This window comes from Phoxinus phoxinus (genome assembly GCF_949152265.1).
Source record: "Phoxinus phoxinus genome assembly, chromosome: 1".
NCBI classification, from domain to species: domain Eukaryota; kingdom Metazoa; phylum Chordata; class Actinopteri; order Cypriniformes; family Leuciscidae; genus Phoxinus; species Phoxinus phoxinus.
Genome location: NC_136876.1, coordinates 51,612,321 through 51,626,937, shown reverse-complemented (window position 1 = coordinate 51,626,937; position 14,617 = coordinate 51,612,321). Strand labels below are relative to the sequence as shown.

Below are 14,617 nucleotides of genomic sequence, written 5' to 3'. Positions count from 1 at the left end.
GTGGGCGGAGATCTTTAGCACGTTTTGCTTGTTTTGACACTCTAATTGGTGGGATTTTCTGTAAAGCATCATGGGTAATGTAGTTTTTCAACACGAATTCCACTGTTGAACTTTGTATTTTAAAGAAATAAGTTGAATTGCAGGCTAACGGCTTCAGCAGAACCTCGTTAACCTCGCGTAGCTTACAAGTAGGGCTGTCTTTAAAAGGTTTACAAGTTATCATTAAAAATCCATTTCCGTATGGAGAGTTTTGGCAGAACCCGACCGTGACACTCTACAGTTGCTAGGGTAATGCTAGGTGGTTGCTAGGGTGTCAGGTTACAGTGTTCTGTCGAGTTTCATTTGTTCCATTCCTGAAATCAGCTGCTTATTCTCTACTTGTTGTTCATGTCATAAGCTTCTAACATGCAGCCAAAGTTTATTTGAAGAAAAAAACCAACAAAAACCACATTGTTTACCCTTGTTTGCATCTGTAAAGCCTTTATTATGTGTTAATGTCAGTGTTTATGACCTCGACTCTCCGACTTCTTGACACTCGAGTAGATTTCCCCTTGTAATTTCACCATTTTCTCACCTTCTACCATTATATTTAGTGTTTCAACATAACAACCTGATACAAAAGCTTGTCGTCTCTGATTTTTGGGATCAAAATCATCTTAAAGTACCAGACTGCAGTTTTATTAGTGGCAAAATACTGTCCATACTGTTTTAAAATGTTGTGGCCTATTGTTGTAGGCTCTTCTTGGCCAGAATAACCTGCAGTGAGGGACCAGGCTTTAAGCCGCTAGTCAGACGTCTGGCTAAACGAGACTAAGGTCAGAGGAACCTCAGCTCTACCTGTCTGGTGAACGCCATCCAACCTCGTTGCGGCTCAAATTTTAATCTGTTTAATAGAGTGGCTCTGAATGATGATAGCATTTCTGCGTGGCAGGATCATCTGGATTTCATCACTCGTCTCCTTCTTAGTAATGGAATGAATCCAATCAAAAATAAAATCTCCTTGTCAATCAAGGTGTAGCTCTCCATTCCCAGCAAGCAATTGTGCGTTTAAAAGACGTCTAATAGCTGTCCGAACACAGCCCTGACGTCTAGCCATAGCCCAAGAATAGACTAGGCAAGTCATCAATTACATAACATGTAAAGAAATAAAAACCAAACACCTTGTAATCACCATTGACTTTGCTTACATTGGTAAAAACGACATGTCAAGTCAAGTCATCTTCATTTATACAGCGCTTTTACCAATATAGTTTGTTTCAAAGCAGCTTTACAGTGATAATAGGAGATTACAGTAACAGAGATTGTTTGGCTTTACAGCAGCTCTAGAATAAAGTTATTGTCCAGCTAATTGAACATTTTAGAAAAACGTTATCATCTACCCGATTAAGTTGGCAGAACTCAAAACATTTAAGGCAATCAATTGCCTCAAATTTTTTAAGTTCTGAAATTCAAAGTTTAAGTAAGCAGAACTAGCAGATTTTTATTTTGTACTTAAACATTTCAAGTTAAGAACATTTAAAATGTATGAGTACACTAATTCATACAATTAACTTAAAGCTTTCATGTAATCTCAATGTGAACACTTTTATTAGTATAAATTTAGTTAGCTTTAACAAGCAAATCCACTAACATACTAATTTGTTAACATATTAGCAATAGTAAGTTGTACAGAAGCACTTGCTGAATGAGTCCAATAAGAGAAAGGTATTATTTGCTCTCAAATCAAGCCTATGCTCCACTGTCAGCATGATGGTAACTATCCTAAAACCAACATTAACAGAAATTCTTCTAAATTAGCATAACAAAACATTTATCACTACTAAATCTCCCACTTAACATTAGTCTGGCACAAAAAAAACATTATATTACACTTAACTTTAGCATTTACTCTCCCTTTCGAGAGCCATCGGCAAAGCATGCTGGGAAATAGATATCCCAGCGTTTCAGTGAAACTTATTAAAATAAATAATTTCATACAACTCAAAACAATGAAACAGTTAAGCTTACTTAAAATATATCAGTTCTGTGAACTTGAAAGAAAAAGAAAGTACTAAATACTCATAAAAGTCAATTTGACTGAACTATTTAGTTTAATTTAAGTTTGTCCAACTCAAACCAATTGAGTATTTTGAGCATTAGGGTTTAAAACGCAAATCTGTGAGAACGAAGACATGCGTATTATGTGTTCAGTCTATAGGTATGCGCGTTTTAATATATATATGCGCAGGCGTGTAGTCTTTCCTAACAAATTGACCTCAACAAATTACTTGTCTGGCCTTAAAAATTCATAATACAGAATCCGTTGTCGCATCCGCGTATCCATGTAATCAAATTCAAGGTTATTTTGGCTAGAAGTGTGTTACTCGTAGCCGGACTATATCGGCTCTATAGCTAACCTAGCCGGTGAAATGACGGCTATTGCTTGCTGGGTTAGCATGGGGAATTAGTGTCTCCTGTAAGATGGGACAGTGAGAGCTCGTTTCTGAAATCCCCGAGGCCTTCAGTGACTCAGTCAGGAAATGAGTTTCGATTCCAGCCGTCTGATAGAGAGCCACGAATGAGACAAACTGGACACCTAACAGGCCTGTTTATATTGGCCCCGTCTGTCCAGACAGCACATCTGGATCTGGGGAATCTGAGCTCTGTTGTGTGAGACGAAATCACTCCGTCGCGCTGTTATTGCTGAGACGTGGGCGACGAGAGCCGAGCGTCCGGTCCTGGCAGATCTTCACTGCTTCATGAGGCATTCTTCAGTCGCTGGTGCTTTATTCAGTCCTCACGAACTGAATTCCTGTGACTTTGGGGTTTAATTATAAACTATGGAGGGGCCGTTGTTAGTTTAAGTCCAGCTGTGGAGATGTGGAGGAGGAGAGCTGGCCCGAGTGTTTAGATGAAGATAATCTGAGACACATGTTAAGCTCTGGGACAACAGCTGTTGTGTGGGTATTCATCTAATTAACATTACATTTTTTTATTTAATTTTATCATTACTTTACTTAAGATTCAATCGATTAAGGTTTTACTTTTATCGGAACTTTTATAATCAGCATTACAATTTATTAGGTTATAAAATGCTCCATAAATAGTTTAGGCTATAGTAACAAATAAATAGTTACACTTGACCTCAATATTTCAACTCTGTTATGGGAAAATCATAGTGATACGATATGATTATAATGTACGATTCATTACAAAGGTAATACTACCAAAATGTACTCGAGTGAACTTTACATCTGATTTTAAACACTGTTTGAAATCGCTGGTTTCTGACGTCACACACTACCTTGTAACCAATCAGATCAACGTGTGATCGTCAACCAGTGGATCTCTGAGTGGAGACGGGGCTCATTTGCATATTCATAGAACCGCGCATACTAAATGAGGCAAGGGTGTCGAGTTACAATCAAGATATTTTAAGGCATGAAGAAGAAAAAACGTTTACATATGTAATTTTGGTGATCAAAGATGAGTTTTAAGGGATAAGGGGTATGATTGACTACAGGGGGACTTTAAAAAAGATCTTGTGAAGGGCTGATGCAACATAACCATCTTACTTTGTGCTTGTGGTGGGAAAATATCAATATATAATCAAATCGCATTAGAAAAATGGGCTAATACCATGAGTTTTCTCACAGTAACCTATAGGGTTGTGTTCATGAGCCTATTCTCATTTCATAAAAACACCTGAAATCATTTAGCTATTTAGAAGAGGTTGTGAAAGAAAGGGAAATATTTTAGTCTGTGAAGAAACCTTGGAATTTGCTTCACTTTCTGCTTCAAACGTCCACAAAAATGCGTTCTTCGAAGTCAAAGACCAACAGCTTTAATGGATTTAAAGTCATATAAACTCATACAAAAAAAAGTGTTTTTGTAACTAGCTCTGGAATAAACAGTAAACTATTCATATCGAACCTAGCAATTAGTGATTTGAACCCACCGCAGATCGCTGATAGTAATGAGGTGTTGGTGGAGACACAACACAGGTGAAGCCGTCCGCTGCTGACTCACGCTTAAACAGCCTCTTACTCACACTACAGCATCTGTCAGGAGTACGAGCTGTGACCCATTTAACCAGCTTCACTTTACAAATGATGTCAAACCTGCGTTTGCCACGCGTCCACGGGCAATTATGCACAGAGATGCTAGTTCGGGCTTGTTGTTGAACTCAGTCATTTCCTAACAAGACACGGTCAAGGTACTTTTGCCTGTCTGGATGTGTAATTTGTGTAAAATGTGCCAATACACAAAGCTAATCGTAACATATTTAGCATTTCCGTGTCTTTGGTGACTTCGCTGCGGACGCAAATACGGCAGAAATAGAAATCAAATGACAAAAAAAAGCACCTTTAAATGACTCACTTGTATAAGAACAGCAGCCAGTTACAGCAATCCACAAGGTAAAGGGATGGTTCAGAGTAATTTCAACCTAGGGTTGACCCCGAGACCTTTTCCTTGGTCCCTTGGAGCTTATTTAGAGATATCAGCCGAATGGCTTAGTGCAGGCGCTAATGGATCCAAGGTTGTGTCTGGTAAATTACCGCACTAATAATGCCCGGGATGGCACCAAACTTCTACAGTAGTACAAATAGGTTCTGTACTCATAAAACGAGGCATTGGAAAGTTTGTAAGTACATCAGGAGTTTATTTAAATAGCACATGCCTGATCATGCTACTGCTAACCCGGACGTCGAGGTCACTTCGGTGATTTGGGAAAAGCCCGTTGGATTCGGGACCATCTCCGAACCATCCCTTTAAAATCACCATGAAAAAACAATCACAACTTCCGTTTCGTGGCGACTTTGAAGAAAACCCTTAGTGATCATTTGTTTAGAATTAGGTTTTCTTTAAGGCTTGCGAGGTTTGTTGCAACCAGGGCAAGACTCCCAGTGAGCTGTTAACTCAAGAATTGTCAATGTGTTGAACTCATTTGGAGTTTGATTTGTGAAAGACAATCCGTTCACTGCTTCTTGAGTTCAGTTCACTGAAGGGGAAGATTATCAGCGGCATCTTGTATTTGCGTCCTCAGACGTGTTTATCAGCCTTGGTCCCTATAAACTAGTTGTGGAAGAACATGATTTTTTTCCCAAAAAATGTCTGTAAAGCTGCTGATGAAGGATTGTTCTGTTGGTGTACTTCATCAAACCAACAATTGTACTATAAAGTGACCCATATAGGCCAAACGTGACTAACCACACACACACACACACACACACATCTCTATGGACCTGCGTGTCAAACAGTATGAATTTTGAATGATGCAGAATCTTAAAAGTGCATCGCCAACAAAAATCCCACATAAATCCAGGAAAGCAGCACGTGGACACATAGTTATTTGCAAAGGAAATGATCCACACACACACACACACAACACACACACACACACACACACACACACACACACACACACACACACACACACACACACACACACACACACACACACACACACTAAGGATTATGTTGTTTAATTAACTATTGACAACAATAATCATTAACCAGAATAATTTGCATACAGACAAACAGAATGCAACTGAATTACAGTGACCTAGAGGTGTGTATTTTCCGAAGATTATGTCAGTGATGTTGTTTCAAAAAAATCTATGCATTCTGGTTGGTTAATAGTTGGTTATTACTTATACTTTGCGATATATAGTACTGTACACACATGGTGAAGTTCATTTTCATTCTTCGCTTGGGGTAAAAAGGAGTTAGAAATACCTTTGCAGAGATATACTGAATACCATATTATGAACACCAAACGAACATCGTTTTGGCCTGATTTTGTAAAAAAAAAAATCAATTTCGCTTGAAGTATATTATGGCCATAAGCCCACCCACAAGTGTCTCCGACATTCTTCTGATCATAGAAATGGTCCAAGTCCCTCTTTTAGTGTTAACAGATTTGTCTGTTTCGGCATACACAAACAGTACATTTGATTATTTAGAAAAGTGCACGTCTCCATTTTGAGGTATTATTCATACCTTTTGCACAGGTTAATCTTATATGGGACCCTGGACCACAAAACCAGTCACATGTCGCATGGACATCTGTGGCAATAGCCAACAATACATTCTATTCGAGTCAAAATTATAGATTTTTCTTAAATGCCAAAAATCATTATGATATTAAGTAAAGATCATGTTCCATGAAGATATTTAGTAAATTTCCTACCGTAAATATATAAATCATGTATTTTTGTGAGTGAATGCAGCACAATCGTGAACATAAATGCACAACTTTAAAGGAGATTTTCTCAATGTTTAGATTGTTTTGCTCCCTCAGATTCCAGATTTACAATAGTTGTATCTCGGCCAAATATTGTCCTATCCTAACAAACCATACATCAATGGAAAGCTTATTTATTCAGCGATTATGTATAAATCTCAATATTAAAATAAATACTGAGGAAATTCTGTGAAAGAAGAATTTTTGTTGCATCATGCATGACAATCAAATGATAAAATTATAACTCTCAAAGGTTTACGACAAAAGAACATTTGGTTCCTCAAGCAAATCTCTGTTCAATAACCTCTCTCTGAGGACACAATACTGGAGAGAAGAACGCCACGCTAGAGGAAGGAGAGAATGAGACCAGACCACTGGATACACCTTTTCCTGATCCAAACGATCCACGATCTCTTACATAATCTATTCTCCTTCACCTCTAACTGCTCACATCCCATCCCATCAGTGAAAAATACTGCTCTTCAGAAGAGTGGCTCGCTTCCCCAGGAATGCAATCAGCCACATGCTCCAACACTCCAGAGACTCGTCTGCAGTCTGCTTTCCTTTAAGAAGGGGGTGAAAGAGTCTTTAGTTTTCCCTGCGCCAACCTGAATTCCTGAAACTGCCGTATTGTTTGTGCAAATGTGTTTCTAATTTTTGCATTCTTAAATTGTAAACCCTGTATGCTAATGTTAGAGTCAGAGTCAACTATTTTTACAATCTCTGGACCAGTTTAATGAACAGCGAGGTCCCAATAAAAGTTTGGTGAAGAAAACACTTTGTTAGTTTGGAGGGCATACAATTGGTTTTCCGTGCACAGGCTCCACTTATAACAATGAATACTGCATTAGACACCAGTATTTGCTGATGCCAAAGCTGAGGGTTTTAGTAACGTGCATTAATCTCACCTTGAAACCTAAGCGTTGTTCCTGAGCTCCCAGGCTGCATTTTAAGGCCTCATAGGCAATGATGTCTTCTAAGATAGATACCTTGTTTTGGCCAAATTCTTAGGCAGCTTCACATGTATCCTTTACAAAGAAGCCAGGGTCACAATGCTTTGCAACTAAGCTCAGTAGAAATAATCAAGCAAGATGGCAGATGTGTCAAGAGGATTGTTAATATAGGTGGTTAGCATACAACGTGTCCATTAATTTTTTGTTATCCAACATAAATTTCAGGCTAAAAAGTATATTTAATAAATACAAAACAGTATCTTAAGTCCGTAATCTGATCACCAATTTAGGGCGAGTGTGAGGATGCTCTTCGAACTGCTCTGTTTATTAATCACGGTTTTCCTGCACTTGGTCATTTTAAAATGGTCCTCTACAGTGACAAATCAGTTTTTGGAAGTACTGCTATTCCATGTGATTAATTGAGGCCAGCTTGAGGCCATGAAAACTGCATGTATTATTGAATTAGAAGAATTTGGAAAAGGGTTTAAAATAGTTTTAGATAAATTAGCCTATAGTATTGTCACGGTGTTGCTTGTATAAAGATCCAAGGACGATGTGTGACGCAGAAAAAAAACGATAATATAACTTTAATAGACACTAGGAACGAGAATTCTATCCAATGGAATATAACATAAGCACAAGACCAACAATTGAGGAAGACTGAAGTCTTTAATAACACAGAGGTAGGTAATCAACAGAACAGGGAACAATGTGGACTAATTAGAAACCATGAAAACAGATTAATGACTAGAACTCAGGAAAAACAGATGATGAAAACTATGACTAAAACTAGAAAAAGACAGTGAAACAGAACATAACTTCCTCATAACTCCCCCTTCCCGGAAAGCATGCCCTTGTGCAGCAAAAAAAAAAAAAAAAAACCCGGAAGGAGGGAGGGAGAGAGGGGGCTCTGGATGAGGATGAGGAGCAGCCAGGGAAGAAAACAAGGAGACGATGAACATGGAGGAGCCATGGTGAAGACAGAAGGAACCAGAGCAGAGACGCGAAGAGCAGGAGGATGACCCAGAGTCATGACCGGAAGAAGGTCCCCTGAGGAGCCGATGGAGTTAGGAGCCATGGTGGAGCCTTGGTGAAGAGGCTGGACGTGACTGAGGTGGAGGCGGTAGAGGTGGAGACCAAGGCAAAGCAGAAGAATTGAAGAGCTGGGGTGATGCCAAAGGCCTGGAGGACCACAGTGGAGCAGCAGGCGGGCGTGACCGAGGTGAAGGTGTGGGCTTTGCGGACCAGGGCGGAGACGGTGGGAATGGGAGCCCGGCGGAGCCAGAGGGATGGATGGTCGAGGAGAAGCTGTTAAATCGGAAGTCCGAGGCCAAGCCAGAGCAATGACCAAGGTGAAGCCAGTGGGACAATCGAGCCCGGCAGAGCACGAGGGAAGACAGTCCATGGTGGAGCCGAGGGAGCGTTGAACCAAGGTGGAGCCAGAGGGACGAGGGAGCCCGGCAGAGCACAAGGGAAGACAGTCCATGGTGGAGCAGAGGGAGCGTTGAGCCAAGGTGGAGCCAGAGGGACGAGGGAGCCCGGCAGAGCACAAGGGAAGACAGTCCATGGTGGAGCAGAGGGAGCGTTGAGCCAAGGTGGAGCCAGAGGGACGAGGGAGCCCGGCAGAGCACGAGGGAAGACAGTCCATGGTGGAGCAGAGGGAGCGTTGAGCCAAGGTGGAGCCAGAGGGACGAGGGAGCCCGGCAGAGCACGAGGGAAGACAGTCCATGGTGGAGCAGAGGGAGCGTTGAGCCAAGGTGGAGCCAGAGGGACGAGGGAGCCCGGCAGAGCACGAGGGAATACAGTCCATGGTGGAGCAGAGGGAGCGTTGAGCCAAGGTGGAGCCAGAGGGACGAGGGAGCCCGGCAGAGCACGAGGGAAGACAGTCCATGGTGGAGCAGAGGGAGCGTTGAGCCAAGGTGGAGCCAGAGGGACGAGGGAGCCCGGCAGAGCACGAGGGAAGACAGTCCATGGTGGAGCAGAGGGAGCGTTGAGCCAAGGTGGAGCCAGAGGGACGAGGGAGCCCGGCAGAGCACGAGGGAAGACAGTCCATGGTGGAGCAGAGGGAGCGTTGAACCAAGGTGGAGCCAGAGGGACCCCGGCAGACCACGAGGGAAGACAGTCCATGGTGGAGCCGAGAGAGCGTTGAGCCAAGGTGGAGCCAGAGGGACGAGGGAGCCCGGCAGAGCACGAGGGAAGACAGTCCATGGTGGAGCAGAGGGAGCGTTGAGCCAAGGTGGAGCCAGAGGGACCCCGGCAGACCACGAGGGAAGACAGTCCATGGTGGAGCCGAGAGAGCGTTGAGCCAAGGTGGAGCCAGAGGGACGAGGGAGCCCGGCAGAGCACGAGGGAAGACAGTCCATGGTGGAGCCGAGAGAGCGTTGAGCCAAGGTGGAGCCAGAGGGACGAGGGAGCCCCGCAGAGCACGAGGGAAGACAGTCCATGGTGGAGCCGAGAGAGCGTTGAGACAAGGTGGAGCCAGAGGGACGAGGGAGCCCGGCAGAGCACGAGGGAAGACAGTCCATGGTGGAGCAGAGGGAGCGTTGAGCCAAGGTGGAGCCAGAGGGACGAGGGAGCCCGGCAGAGCACGAGGGAAGACAGTCCATGGTGGAGCAGAGGGAGCGTTGAGCCAAGGTGGATGCAAGAACGCTAATTTAACTTAACTTTAATAGACACTAGGAACGAGAACTCTACACAAAGGAATGAGAAAGTCAACAGAACAGGAAACAGGTGTGGACTAATTAGGAACCATGAAAACAGATTAATGACCAGAAACAGACAATTCAACGCTTGACTAAAACTAAACAAGACAGAAACAGAACATTACTGAGACAAGTATTGCTATACACAGCTAAAGCTTATTGAAATTTATTTCCAAAACTGAAAAACTTTCCCAAAAACAAATTTTAAATTGACTTTTTTGATCAATATGTCCTATGCATTTTTATATTTCAATGTATATTTCATGTTAAATATAGCCCCACTTGTAGCACACTTCAAAACAATCCCTAATGAGTGTGATTAGACTCATTACTGTTAGGATGCTGTCATAAAGTATACCTATTTAGACACTAATTTTCTTCTTTCACAACTCACAACGTCTGCCAGTGACTTGGACAATCACACCTAAAATATAGGTGAGTTCAAAACAAGTCCGTGTTCAAAGTCAACAGTGAATCACTAGACTGAATATCATTTCATGGTGTTGTTCCGTGGTGGTTTCCTTGCTGACGTAATGTGGTTTAATGACAAATACATCATGCCTAGAGAAACACCCCAATGCCCTGCAGCTCAAACACTCACTGTTTTCCTCATAAAACAATCCTGCCATACTTCTACTATGACTGTGTCACTTCAAATGCCATATTATGACATTAGCTGGCATCAGCAATGCATTTTGATGCTACAGTAGCAACTCAACAGACAAGAACGTGAACGATTTGTATTTGCCAAGTTGTTCTGCGTGGTTTCTAGGGTGTTGTTAGGGTGTTTTTGGTTGCTAGGGCACGAGCACATAAATAATAAGAAAAGGGGTGCAACTAGAGCTCTGCAAGTTGTTTATATTCATTAATATTGTAATGTTACGTGCTTCGAGACATGAGGTTTAACGCCGTGACTGCAGACTCTGTGTGTGTGTGTGTGTGTGTGTGTGTGTGTGTGTGTGTGTGTGTGTGTGTGTGTGTGTGTGTGTGTGTGTGTGTGTGTGTGTGTGTGTGTGTGTGTGTGTGTGTGTGTGTGTGTGTGTATGTGTTTTGAAGGAGGCGTGGCTTTGGAGACGCTCTGAAGGTAGGGTGGGATCTCATGCTTTCAAAGCTAACGTGCTATTGCTAGCATCTCCACAATTGCATATCCTACCTTTAACTTAACAGTTAAAGCAACAAAACCATTTGATGACCATTATTAAGGATTATTTTAGCATGAAGGAGAGTGTTTGCTGATTGGTTGCTTACTGGACCAAATCAAAAGTCAAGTATTTTTGATATTCTGGTATCTAGATTTAACTCTAGATGAGCCGAACAAACATCGCTAATAAGATCCACCATGGCACTTTTTTATGAATATGGCACACTTTGATGTCCCATTATATATTTTAAAGCCTTACAGGCACAAAACCAGTGAGAACCATTAGATATACGATTGAATTTAACTATTAGATATAACAATTGAATAACATTATATTAACACCCAAGAAGTAACATCACTTGGACCTTTTCTACAGTATAGTGGGAAGACGTGTATATTTTTTTTCTTACAATAATTTGGGTCAAAGTGTTGAATTTGTTAGCGTGATTAAAGGAAATACAATACAAGTCAAAAGTTTGAAATAAATATGATTTGTTTTAAATGTTTTTTAAATAAGTCTCTTCTGCTCACCTAGGCTACATTTATTTAATAAGAAAGACAGTAATATTGTGAAAATATTATTAACAATAATAACTGTTTTCTATTGGAATATATTTAAAATGTAATTTACTCTTATGATGCAAACCTGAATTTTGATCCTTCAGAAATCATATATGATGCTGATCTCAGTTATTATCAGGATTATTTGATGAATAAAAAAAAAAAATCAACAGCAATTATTAGTAATAGAGATCTATTGTAACATTATAAATGTCTTTTTTGATCAATTCAATGCATCCTTGCTCAAGAAAAGTATGATATTTCATCTTTCTTTCTTACTTTTTTAATCTTACTCAGCCCAAACTTTTGAATGATCCTGTACCGGGGTTTCCACAAAACTCAGCACAACAGTTTTCAACATTGAGGATAATAATCAGAAATGTTTCTTGAGCATCAAATCATCATATTACACTGATTTCTGAAGGATCATGTGACACTGAAGACTGAAATAATGATGCTTTGACATCAAATATGTAATAAATTGTAATAATATTTCACAATATCACTGTTTGTTGTTAGTATTTTTCGCATCAAATAAATGCAGAGACTTCTATCAAAAACTTTTTTTAACACATAAGGAGTGTATTTCTCCTCAATTTCTATTCATTCTGGTATGTTTTTATATATATATATGTATACATAAATCCGTGTTTTAAATGGTTTAACGTGTCTCCGTTTTGTTTTGTTTTGTTTTTTTTCCGACTAACCAGATTTAATCCGTTACGAAATCCTATTTTGTTTGCGATTTGTACACTGTAAAAAAATATTTTCATGATTTGTTATCACAACTTTTGTCAAAATCAACTTCGATAACTCATGTGTGAAGATAACATACTATTTTGAGTTCCTGTTTATTAAACCAGTGTTCTTCATTGTATTAACTCAAATTTTTAATTACAACGAACTCAAAATTTTAAGGCTTTTTTAAATTAAACCAACATTTTTTTTTCATTAGTTACGTTCAACGGTCATCCTTCCATACGGCGGTGAGCCGGCGAGTTCTCCCCGAGTGAGATCTCCCACAGCTTTGACTACTGTTACCCAGCAGGACCCCAGCGTTACCAGAAGAGCTGAGAGAGTCTCATGATCACATGACCAGACGCGGCTCTGACTGAACCACCAAACTACTGTCAAAACACACCAGTCCGACTCTCATCAGCTCATGAACACACAGCAGAAAGAGCAAATATGCCTTGAATATGCCAGTTGTTGCTGTTTTCCTCAGAGAACCATTTTTCAAATATAACAACACACACTAATATCCATGGATTGAACCCTGCAAAAAGCCAAACACTCATTAAAAAGGCCTCAAATCATGTAACTTTAGCCTCAGGTTTGCCATTTAGGCTTTTCTGATTGGATTTCTGATCCAAGCAATATCTAAAGACCACCTGAATATGTACACACACACTCATATATTACAAAATTTGATGTTAGATGCGACTAATCGATTTGACAGCAGTAATATGTCAAACCAAAAATTATTCAGACACCAGATATAGTTTTTACTAGTGTGTGCAGGACACTATAGTTCATTTATGTAAGTGAGGAGAGCAGAATAAAGTAAACTATGACATATTATACACACATATTCTTCAGTATCAGTGACATTTATACACATTTGGGAGCACACATGATTCAGACACTTTGAGCTGATCATGTTTTGCTGAAGTGTGTTTTCTTTAATTGCTAATGCTCTTTTTATACACACACACTGAACACAATGAAGCATTGCTTGGTAATTGTGTGAGCTAAACTGGTATTGTAGTTAAATTTAACATCTGACAGATATTCAACATAATTCATCTGTGAGACAGACTAACAGAAGGACGAACAAAACCTGTCAAACATCTAATAACTCTTGAGTTCTGTCGTTATTACCATTTTCTAAACTATAGCGAATAAACTGTGATAATGTGTGTTTGACTGTATATTGACCCGACCGTAGAGCTCAACATATCTGCTGCTGTATTAAAGTAAAAACAACTGTGAGTGATCCTCGAAGAGCTGGAGCATGGGGAATATGGTGTGGAGTAAATGAAATCAATACTCAGATCAGCTCCCAGTCTCCCAGGACAAACACTGGCCGGCTGACATGTAGGTCATCATCCCATGCTGTCTGAGAGCCATTCAACTTTCTCATTTGACTGGGAAAAACTGAGCATTGTTTAAAGCTGATCCGGTGTCAAGCGTGCAGTTGACTTCAGTGAGTGTGTTGTTCTCAAAACATCAATGTTTACTGCACAGTTTAATGTCTATTATTACAAATAATAAGTGATAACTGTCCTGAATCTGAAAGAGACACACTTCATTAGGCCTTATGAAAATGTCATTTTTGCAAATGTGCAGAATCATTAAGAGGGATTTTTAGATAGTCATTAAACATAAACATATGGTTTTTAGATTTGGGTTTTTAATGGCTAAGTAAATGCACATAAATAATAAATGTAATGCTCTTCGTTCCTAATGATTCAACACATCTGTGTCTAATGCCATTATTGACCCATAATATGATCGTGTGTACACACACATTTGTAAACCCGATGGTCTTACCTTGATTGTCTTCGTCCATATCTGCAGATTAATGCAAAAATATTGAAATGTTGTGATGAGAACGCGCTCCAGACACAGATGTTCCTTATAATGAAGGGTTTATCTGCTGCATTTACAATAAAGGTCCTGTTTTGTGTGGAATATACGGCATAAACTGATGTTATTTATCTCAGTCCACGTTTAAATCCGTAACCCGGTGTGTTTATGAACGGAGGAAGGGTGTTCAGCTCGCGTGGATCAATAACATCCAGCGGAATAAGCGCTTCACACACACGAGCATCTGCGTTTCACAGCGACCGTCACGCGTCATCGCGCGTCATCACACACGCCCCGCCCCTCACACGCGAATTTACCAATCCTACTACGACGAAGGCACAACGTATGAATATTAATTAGGTAATGCTAACGTTGCTTAGTAACCATTCTGAAGCCGGTCTTTAATATTCATGAGCCACCAAAAGTCAATAAGTACTTTATTAAC

The 14,617-nt window shown here is 40.4% G+C and overlaps 1 protein-coding gene across 1 annotated transcript in view; it reads right to left on the bottom strand.

Annotated features, from left to right (window-relative positions):
* The window catches only part of cyth3b (cytohesin 3b), a 68,500-nt gene extending 54,091 nt beyond the window's left edge, over positions 1–14,409 (bottom strand). The window contains exon 1 of the mRNA XM_079622835.1: positions 14,137–14,409. Coding sequence (XP_079478961.1) covers positions 14,137–14,155 — 19 coding nt within the window. The 5' untranslated portion in view covers positions 14,156–14,409. The remainder of the gene's footprint in view (positions 1–14,136) is intronic.
* Between the last annotated feature and the right edge of the window lie 208 nt (positions 14,410–14,617).